This window comes from Sapajus apella, unplaced genomic scaffold (assembly GCF_009761245.1).
Source record: "Sapajus apella isolate SASKATOON/1434 unplaced genomic scaffold, GSC_monkey_1.0 scaffold23, whole genome shotgun sequence".
Lineage (NCBI taxonomy): Eukaryota > Metazoa > Chordata > Mammalia > Primates > Cebidae > Sapajus > Sapajus apella.
The window spans coordinates 3,293,771-3,304,555 of record NW_022436963.1 but is presented as its reverse complement, the minus strand read 5'-3'; the positions used below and the strand labels follow the sequence as shown (position 1 = coordinate 3,304,555).

Below are 10,785 nucleotides of genomic sequence, written 5' to 3'. Positions count from 1 at the left end.
TCCAGTGCTAATTCTGAATCCTAGAAGCACAGCTTTCTGTGAGCTCCCAGGAGATTTGGTTGCACAATGACATTCTTACAGCGAGGCAGGACAGATCCAGGTTTTGTGGGACCTAAAACATGGAAATCAGTGTGAAAAATCACATGCTTTATGCATCCCAAATGTCAATAATGTTTCTGTAGAAAATGCAGTTGTAAAATCATCCTATAAAGAAACATTCAAAAGTTATGTAGCTAAAATGTAGAAAAATATAGAGGTGCGTCCAGTTAATTCATAGGAATATTATGTTATGTTTGAGGTATTTATCAAGTTAAAAAATGGTAACTCCCAACCAGGCCAAAATGGGGGAGGAATGGTGGAGTGTGGCATCTTGACCATGGTAACTTGGCCTGGATGGACTAAGCCCCCAGAACACTGGCCACTAAGTGATCCCTTCTGCAGGGGTGGATGCCTGACGTGAGGACTGACAAAGTGAAGGCTCTTGCTATCAGGATAGCAGCGCTTCTGTCCCTGCATCTTCATGTCATGACACAAGGTGAATGAATGAACACCAACAGCAGAATGGCTAACATGGATTTATGTATTCCCAAGGGTGACTGTGAACCACATAAATCTATGCTGTTAAACTAAGTCTATTCCAGCTCAGCCTCCCCTTAATCACATTGCAAAAGAGGCTGCCATTCCACACTACTCACCTGGAGGAAAGTGATGGGGTAACAGGGAAGAGAGACAGAGGTCCTCTCCAATTGCAGCTAAAATATCTTGTTTCACAAATTTTACCCAAAAATATACAGTTGTATGAACACATTGCTTAGGCCCTGACAGGCACCCTGACACTTAAGCTTCAGGAAATCCAAATTGACTCTGAACAGGCCTAAAGTAAAACGCCTTACTTGTAGGTAAGCTGCATGGCTCTCTTCACTGCCCCCAGGAGGAACAAAAATGCCACTGGGTCTGGGAAATAAACTGAAGGCAAGAGATAAATGGTAGGCTCCCAAAATGGTGGGAATAAATAAAGCAAAGGCAATGCAAGCAAGAGGAGAGAGAAATGTGGTTAAAATGTGTGCAGACAGCACCTGAAGAGGTGGAGTCTTGTGTGCAAGTGGGCGGAGTCCAATGATGGAGGTGTGACTAACAGTTGAGGGTGGGGCTAAAGACTAGGGTGGCCTAAATGATAGATAAGTGGACCCTAAAGACCAGGGCCATGGATACACAAAATGTGAGTAAGGCCCTTGCAGGAGGGACTTGCCTGACAGAGAATGAACAGTGTCTAAAGGTGAGGGGGGGTACTGGAAACAAGATGAATAGGCCCTAGAAACAAGAAAGCAGAGGCACCTGGGCCAGGCCTTCCTTCCTCCCAAGATCAGAGGTGGGGATAGGAACAGGAGGGGAGAGTGACCCACTGAGCATCTCCCTGTTCTTCCTTCCCCTCAATCAGTTAGAGAAGACAGCCATAAAGATTCAGGCATGGTGGCGTGGCAACATGGTGCGCCGGACATTACTGCATGCAGCACTCAGAGCCTGGGTCATCCAGTGCTGGTGGAGGTCGATGCAGGCCAAGATGTTGGAGCAAAGACGGCGCCTGGCACTAAGGCTCTATACCTGCCAGGAGTGGGCAGTGGTGAAGGTGCAGGCACAGGTTCGAATGTGGCAGGCCCGCAGGCGGTTCCTCCAGGCACGCCAAGCAGCCTGCATCATCCAGTCTCACTGGCGCTGGCATGCCAGCCAACAGCGAGGCCTGATCCAGGGCCGCTACGAGGTCAGAGCCAGCCGGCTGGAGCTTGACATCGAAATCCTCGTGACCTAGGGTGCTGGCAGAGCCAAGGAGGCTGGATCTCTCTTCTAATAAAGACCCTATTGACCACACACTTGCCCTTTGGAGATTAGACTCACCAAGGAGGGCTCAGCCCCTAACTGTTCTGCCTTCCACCCAGAAAGATTCCGTGGTGTGGTCTAGAGATCCTGTCCTCAGGTCACCAACCCTAGGCTCCTCTTTCTAACAGCATACCTGGCCAGTCTTGCATCCAAGAGAGACCCCAGAGCCAAGATCAAACACTGATGCCTCAGTCAGGCTGATTTTGGCCCCTTCCGCAGTGGGAGTAGGCATTGGGCTTTAGTTTTCTGCAGCCCCTGTCCAGGCATCTCCATTCAGAGCAGGACATCAGAGAGTCTGGCTGCAGCCAGGGCCAGCTGGGAAGGCCAGGATTCCACAGGCCTGTGCTTGGCAGGGCCCTCAGGGCCAGCACTGTGCTTGGCAGGGAGCCAGGAAGACAGGGCACTTCAGCTGGGCAACAGCAGGACAGACGCTGTGCCTTATGGTGGGGGAGGCAGTCAGGGAGCAGCCAGCCAGAGCCAGCCCCTGGGGAAGCCAGAGCAGGAGCTGAGGGCAGCAGCTGTGTCTGCCTCCTCCGCACCCTGGGGCTTCACAACAAGGCTTCCCTCCCCTTGCTGGTCACTTCCTGGGAGAACCAGGCATGAGATCAGGGAGGGGAGAGAGACTCAAGGGTTATGGAAGGATGGTGGTGGGGGTGGCTTGGGGGCAGGTAAACAGAGGATGAGGGGTAGGCAGGGGGAAGGGCTGTCCCTCTGCGCCTGGAGGTCATTGGGCAGACAGCCTCTAAATCCTACCATGGCCTCAGAAGCAGCTGTGCTCCTCCTCTACCCCCACGTCCCCTCTCTGTCCTCCCCGCAGGCTGCCTCACCCTCTGCTGGCCTGCTTTGGGTGGGTGCTGCTGGGCCACTGCTTTGCTGAGTGTCCTTTTGTCTCTGGGCACCTATGGTGCAACCATCTCTCACATGATCTCTCACTGTCTCTGCTTTATCATCCATGGCCAGGGTCCCTCACTCTCAGCCTGTGCCCTTCAGATGTTTGTGTGAACCTCCATCCCAGAAGCCTGAGGTCTACAACCCTCCGCAGGCTCTTTCCATGGTGGGCCCTGCACAAGTGATTGGAGGGCCAGTGGGGAGGTGTGCAGGGGTCTTTATGCCTTGTAGCTGGGTGACGCTTTCCCCAATCCGTGTGTGTGTGTGTGTGTGTGTGTGTGTGTGTGTGAGTGTCTCCAGAACAGCTGTAGCAGGTGTGAGGGTTCAGGGTTCAGCCTGATGCCCATCATCTCCAGTAGCTGCAGGTGGTAGTGAAGCAGCTGGACTTTCTAACTGAATCCCACCCTTCCAAGGGAACCCATTCAGGGGCACTGGATACAGCTTTGCCCACCTCCTACTCACAGCAACAGGTGATTAGATAGGTCTGCAGCTGGGCATAATAAGAATTCTGCATGACTAACCCCTTACGTGCTACTTCAACAGTGAGACATGTTTAAACCTTTGATTGGCAATGGTTTAAGTCTCTGAGTTATGTATTCTCAACATAGGATGTTGCAATCCCCTAGGACACTAAAAAAATACTGATACCTGGACCCACCCAGGGATTCTGCTTTAACTGGGCTAGTGTGATGCCTGGCATCAGGATTCCAAAGTGCAGCCTTGGTTTGGGAGCTGCTGAGTTAAGCCCTTCTCTGCTGGCCCATGTAGTCCCACTTGGATATGCTCTACAGAATTTCAGGCTGAACACAGCAGACTCAAGGTCATCAAGGCTTCCTGCTCTCTGATGAGCTAAGAATGCCAAGTGAAAAAGGAATCCAATGGGAGCAACCCATTTGGGTCAAAAACTTTTGGAAGCAGGAAAACACAGTTTGGTAGCTGGGGGCTGAATGTGAAGGGCTTTTGAGGGGAACATGGGTGAGACCTCTTGTCCCAGGTAGACAGGCTCCCAAAAAGATGGCACCACACAGATGTGAGCAATGAGATTCACGGGCTAGCCCAAGAAAGCCAAGCTTCATCCAAAGCCTTCACCACCACTTTGGGTGTCCTGCTGGTGGTCAGGGGTCTTAAGAAGCCGGGGATGGTCTGGACCCGTGGGCAGTGGGCATTGGAGAGGCCCAAGGCAGAGGACATGGGTGGATGGGATGGGAGAAAGACTCCTGTGAGGTCTGTAGCCAGTGTTGGCCTAGATCACTAGAGCTACCCTTCTCTCCTCAGCAGGGGTGAGGCTGCTGGTGGGACTCTCAGAGGCAAACCTCAGAGGCCCTTCCTGCTGTTCCTCACCATCGCTGAGAATTGAACTGCAGGAGGAACTCTTCCTGAGAACACATATCATATGCTGCAACACTAAAGTGTGGAAGGGGAGGTTGTGCTTGTAGCATTGTGGTGGGAGTAGGTCTAAGAGCACTCTAGGGGGACCAAGTATCCCCAGTCTTGCTCCTTCTTCAGATGACATGGTGTCCCCAAGAGATATGTGCCCCCAGCCCTCCCATCCATAAAGAATTGCATTGGCCCTCAGACTGGCCCAGCCTACTGAGCCCCTAAGAAGGTAGTTCAGTAAGGGAGGGCCCATCCCCTGCAGTTCTTTTCCACCACTGGAAAGGATTCCAGGATGACATCTCATCTCTTTGTCCCCAGGGTGTCCACCCTATGCTCTCAAGCCTCCCGCCTAATGCATCACCAACCTCAGCTCTGACCACACAGCTCCAGCCAGGGTCTCCCCAGCCTTGTCTTCTTGTTTCTTTGTGTCCCACATGCTAAATCCAAAATGAGATGGCCACAGCCGCCACCATGCCATGCCACTTAGTTTGAGTGAACTGACCAGCATCCCACTGGCCACACATGCACCCATGTTACACATTGATTATAACCATCAACCCACTCCGTCCCCACCCTGCCAGGGTGGAAATGCTTGGTGTAAAAATGTCATCGAGGCCTCAGCACTTTGGGAGGCTGAGGCGGGTGGATCACAGGGACAAGAGATCAAGACCATCCTGACCAACATGGTGAAACCTCATCTCTGCTAAAAATACAAAAATTAGCTGCGTGTGGTGGTGCACGCCTGTAGTCCCAGCTACTCAGGAGGCTGAGGCAGGAGAATCGCTCGAACCTGGGAGGCAGAGGTTGCAATGAGCCTAGATCATATCACTACACTCCAGCCTAGGTGACAAAGCAAGACTCTGTCTCAAAAAAAAAAAAAAAAAAAAAAGTGACCATAGATTTTGAGAGTGAAAGGGGCACTACTGATAAAAACGTTGGGAACACCAAGTGCAAACCAGGACTGTCTTGGGAAAAACCAGGAGGTGTTATCAGCCTATTGGTAAGACTCCGTGTGCAGAGGGTGGCAGGAGGTGGGAGATGGGGTAGAGGGCAGAGAAATTTCCAGCTACACAAGAAGAGACAAAAGCCAATGCATGACCCCAAGACAGAGTGTGAGGAGGCTGAGGTACTGCTGCAGCCTGCTACCTGCCCTTGCCCTCCACCTCCTTCCCTTGTGTCACCCCAATAGGCACAGGGAGATCTGAGAATATGACCTGAGGAGACTGCATAGCCCAGAGGTGAAAGGAAGCCGAAGCCGAAGGAGATGCCTAAGTGATGAGTCTGAGCATTGTACACTTCACTATGGAGCTTGCAAGTAGCCAAGATCCCTGGGACCCTCAGACGGGAGGCAAGAAGCGCCAAGAGGACTGGTGGTCTCAAAGAGGCCTGAGATAGAGACAAGAAGCCACGGACTTATAAGGACCTTGTCACTTGAGGCCAAGGCAGAGACCATGAGCATTGCAGAAGGTGAGTTTAGGTCAGGGGTGGGGCACAGGGAGGTCCATTTCTCAGAGGTGGGTTGAGGACAAACAACATGGTACCCATGAGTGCAGCAGAACCAGCTGCAGGAATCAACCTAGGACCGGGAGCAGGGGTTCATGCTTGTAATCCCAGGACTTTGGGAGGCCAAGGTGGGAGGACTGCTTGAGGCCAGGTGTTCAAGAGCAGCCTGGGCAGCACAGCAAGACCCTGTCTCTAATATATATATATATATAGATAGATGTAATTATATATTTTATATATAGATGTAATATATATATAGATATCAACTCAGGAGGGGAAAGTGGGGGATGTGAGTGAAGCATGACTGGCTATGAGTCGATCATTGTTGAAGCTGCATGATGACTACTCACTGTGTTTTTGGATATGTTTGAAAGTTTCCATGATAAGAACATGAAAAAGTAATGTTCGTATAAATAATAGAAGAATGAAAATTACCTCTGTATCTTCCATAACAGTTAAAAATTGCATTGGGCTGTTAGGAATAGACAGCTGAAAAACAGTGGCTTAAACAAAACAGAAGTTTGTTTTCCTCTCCCAAAAATGAATCCCAGAAGTGGGAAGTCCAAAGTATGGCAGCTCCATGATGTCAACAGGGTCCCATCTCCTTCCCTCTGTCCACACTGCACCATTGGATGGGCCCCTTGTCCTTATGCTCTCAAGATAATTCCCACAGTTCCAGTTATCATGTCTACATTCCAGGCAAGAAAATTAAGGACAAAAAGAGAAACTGTTCATGCCAACTGAATTTATTTCTTTAAAAATCTTTTCCTAGAAGGCTCACTTGCACAGTCACCTCAATTTATAATTTGCTAGAGCTGTTACTTGACCCTCCCAGCTACAAGGATGCATGACTAAACTCAGATGTATCCAAATAGGCTAGTTTTTGCTGCAGTACAAACTGCCTAATCTCAGTGGCTTGACTGAAGCATATTTCTCACTTACACGAAGCCTGCTGGGGTCCCTGTAGGACAGCAGCGTTCCTCTGTGCGTTTGCTCAGCATTCCAAGTTCCTCCACTGTGACACCACCTTCATATGCATATGAACCTCTGTGACTGTGCTCTTAGCAGGGATGGAGAGAAGAGCATCAGCAATTAGAGCCTTTCACTTGGAAGTATCACATTTCACTTCTGCTCCATTTTTGTTGGCTCAACTAGCCATGTAGCTGTGTCTAACTTTAAGGAAAAGGGAAATACAATCTTCCCACATGCCAGAAAGGAAAAGAGAAGAAGAATGTTGATGAACAGAACAATGTCCTCTACATCTAGGTTCCATATATAAGGTAAAAGTGAGAGTGGATTTTGGGGAGGCAATCAGCAGCCTCTGCCACAACTCCTAAAAACACTAGAAGAAAAACATGAAGGGGAAAACTCAATTCAACAGCAGCATGAAATGGAAGAAAACAATAATATGAAAGCATAATAGGTAGAAAGCTCAAAGATGGATAAGCCTGTGTTAAATGGAAATGGGTAAAATGTGTCTATTAACAGGATCTCACATTGGGTTTTAAAAATACCCACCCGTATGTTGTTTATGATGGACGCACCTGAAACGAAAGGAAGCTGGAGGATGAAACTGAAAAATAGAAAAGGTAAAGCAGGAGAGAAAACTTAGCTGTTTAAAATACATTTAATCCTCTCTCCTGAGCCCAAGAAAAAGATGAAGATAAAGAAATTAATTTCACCCAGGAAAGCTCACATCATGAAGAGAGTGGGAGAAATGCTTTCAGTGGATAAGAGAGGACCACAATTCTGGAAAGGGGAAAGCTAGAAAAGAGGGGTAGGCAGGAGGAGGAAGCTGAAGAAAACAGTGCTCAGAGGAACGAAGGGATGAGTGACCAGGACTGAACTGCAAGTGTCTGACGCCAGTACCTGGGCTCTTCACCAACTCTACAAACTGCCTCTTCAAGAGGACTTGTGACTCCAGCTGTAAGAAAGCCCTGATATTATGGAGTTTTTGAAAAAGAACACACACACACACACATATACACACACACACACCCTCTCTAATTAAAATATCACACACATACATACATTTGGATAAAGTGCGTATTAAGAGCAATGGGCAGTTTCGCCACCAAGAATAGTTCTGCAAAATGTAAAACAGCAGATCATTCCAAGTACTATAAACGATTCTAGAGTGTAGAAAGAACAGAAAGCCACCCAACTATCTATCATGCTGGCTGATGTCAAAGCCAGACAAGTATATTATGAGAAAGGAAAATTTAGACCACTGTTAATAATAAATGTAGATGTAAAAACTCTAAACAAACTATAAGCACATTGCAATCAAAATTATTTCTATATATATAGGAGTTTCTCCAGGAAAATACTGACGGCTCAACAGTGAAAAATCCATCACTGTAACTATTTCAAAGAAGAAAAATCATATGATTATAATTAACTACTCATTCCCATTTTTAAAAATTACTAACAAAATGTAAAGAAAACAAACTTTATACTAGCAATCCAAGGAATTAAAATCAAAAACTGGCTTCTGACTTTCTAAAATAGACTCAAAATCTTGGAATCGACTCTTAAAACTAATGGCAGAGGCAAAATCTTTTGATTGGCAAGAACCATGCTTTTTGAGAAAAAAACCAGGATTTAGTGTTTCAAAAATTTCAAGGAATCTGGGCCTAAACTTGTACTAAAAACACTAAATATAGAGTAAGTTGGAGGGGAAACTAGACAGCTTAGCTTGCAGTATGTCCCTGAGAAAGTGGCCTTTGTCCAGATCAATTCCCCCACAATAACCATTGAAGGTGGCTAACAATCTCCATACAATTTGGAGAACCTGAGAGCAAGGGTACCAGTGTTCTTTTCCTGGGTGGGGCCCAGAAAAGAAAGCAAGATCACAGTACGTACTTCTCCCACAAGCTCAGCCAGCAAGTGGTAGCAGCAACAGTGTAGAATTGGCAACAAGGTGGCCTCAGCAGAGAGGGGCCAGGACCCACCCCCTCCAGTCTCCAAAGCTTGGGACTTAGCTACATATGTGAATGTGCAGATATCAACAGCCAATGCCAACATGGTGAAGGAGCCACCAGCTAGGCACCTTCCAGATCTGCCAGAACAGTGCACTAACACCTAATACGTGGATGCCAATCTAGGGAAGAGCAGGAGAGGGCAAGAAGCCCCTAAATGACTGAGAAACAAACAGAAGTGATTGAGTTTGTCAGAAATTCATTAGATTACTATTTTAGCCAAGAGATAGAGGAGTATAGAATTGAAGTAGAATTACAGAAAATTAAAATTAAAAAATGAAGTTTTTCTAGAACTAATAAATAAGTACAATAAGTTGCAGGGTACAGGTTAACATGCAAAAATTGTTTTCCTATATGCCAGCAATGAACAATCGCAATTTGAAATTTAAAACTGAATACCTCAATGGATATAGTTTCAGTTCTGCAAGATGGATACATTTTTAAATAAAAATACATACACCATTTACATTAGGACAACTCCTAAAAAAGAGAAAAAGAAAGATTTATGTATGAATCTAGCAAAGTATGTGCAAGAGCTATGTGAGGAACACTACAGAACCTTGGCAAAAGAAGTCACAGAATATCTAAATGGAGAGCTATTACATGTTCATGGATTAAAAACTTCAACATTGTTAAGATTTCAATTCTTCCCAATTTGAGAAGATTTAGCAGAATCCTGATCAAAATCATGGATGTTATTTTGTGGATAGCAACAAACTGATTCTAAAGTTTACATTAAAAGGCCAAAGACCCAGAATAGCCACCATAATACGGAGGAGGAGGAGGAAGAAGAAGAAAGAAGAAGGAGAAGGAGGAGAAAAGGATGAAGTGGAAGAGAAAGAGGAAGAAGGAGGAGGAGGAGAAGGAAAAGAAGAAGGAGGAGAAGGAGGGAGGAGGAGGGGGGAGGAGGAGAAGAAGAAGATGAAGAGGAGGAATAAGAAGAAGGAGAGGAGGAGGAAGAGGAAGAAGGAGTACTACTCAACTTCAAGAGTCACTATAAAGCTACAGTGATCAAGGTAGTGTGGACATGGTGAAAGAAGAGACAAACAAATTAATGGAACAAAAAAGAAAGCCCCAAAATAGATCCACAAAACACACACACACACACACACACACACACACACACACGCACACACATAAATACAGTCAACTGGTTATAGAGAAAGGGGCAAAGGCATTCAGACAATGGAGAAATGATAGTCTTTTCAACAAATGGTTGAACACTGCATATCCACATGCCAAAAAATGAATCTAGACACAGACCTTATACCTTTCACAAAAATCAACTCAGAATAGATCATTGACCTAAATGTAAAGTATAAGACTGTAAAACTCCTAGAAGATAACATAGAAAAAATCTAGGTGGCCTTGCTTTCAGCAATGACTTTTTAGCAAAAGCATGATCCATAACGGAAAAAATTAACAAATTTAAAAAGTGATAAAGTAGAATTAAAAACTTCTTGGCACTATTAAGAGAGTAAAAAGAAGCCAAAGACTCACAGAAAACATTTCCAAAAAGATATATCTGATAAAGGACTGTTGTCCAAAACATACCAAAAAAAAAAAAAAAAACTATTAAAAATCAACAATAAGAAAACCAATTTTTAAATGAGAAAAAAAATCTAAACAGTTCACTAAAGAAGATAGATATACAGATGGAAAGTAAACATATAAAAAGTTGTTGACCATGATATGCCATTGGGAAATTGTAAGTCAAAACAATAATAATAAGATATCACTGCATAGCTACTAAAATGGCCAAAATCCAAACACTGACAACACCAAACGCTGATGAGAATATGGTGCAATAGGAACTCTCATTCACTGCTAATGGAAATGCAAAATGGTATAGCCCCTCCAGAGGATAGCCAGTTTGTCAGTTTGATTAAAAAAAAAAAACTAAACTTTTGCCGTATTATCCAGCAATTGTGCCTCTTGGTATTTACCTAAATGAATGGGACTTGTGTCCACACAAAACCTGCACTCAAATATTTACAATAACTTTATTAATAATCACCCAAAACTGGAAAGCAACCAAGATGTTCTTCAATAGGTTAATGGATAAACACACTGTGGTACATCCATACAATGTAATATTATTCAGTGGTACAAAGAAATGAGATATCAAGTTACCAAAGAAGACATGGAAAAAACCTTGAAA

At 45.5% G+C, this 10,785-nt stretch overlaps 1 protein-coding gene across 2 annotated transcripts; it reads left to right on the top strand.

Annotated features, from left to right (window-relative positions):
* Positions 1-1,168: 1,168 nt before the first annotated feature.
* IQCF6 (IQ motif containing F6) lies at positions 1,169-1,864 on the top strand. 2 transcript variants are annotated; one of them, XM_032289683.1, is made up of 2 exons: positions 1,169-1,276; positions 1,439-1,864. In XM_032289683.1, exons 1-2 carry the CDS (start codon positions 1,172-1,174, stop codon positions 1,805-1,807), a joined length of 474 nt encoding a protein of 157 aa, XP_032145574.1. In that variant the 5' UTR covers positions 1,169-1,171; the 3' UTR covers positions 1,808-1,864. The 2 variants fall into 2 exon arrangements, with proteins under 2 accessions (XP_032145574.1, XP_032145575.1); XM_032289684.1 differs by having other exon boundaries at positions 1,198-1,219.
* Positions 1,865-10,785: the final 8,921 nt, after the last annotated feature.

Coding starts and splice junctions, on each gene's coding strand:
- IQCF6 (XM_032289683.1), top strand. CDS start 1,172: ATGATAGATAAGTGGACCCTAAAGACCAGGGCCATGGATACACAAAAT. Junction 1,277..1,438: donor AGAATGAACAGTGTCTAAAG/GTGAGGGGGGGT, acceptor CCCCTCAATCAG/TTAGAGAAGACAGCCATAAA.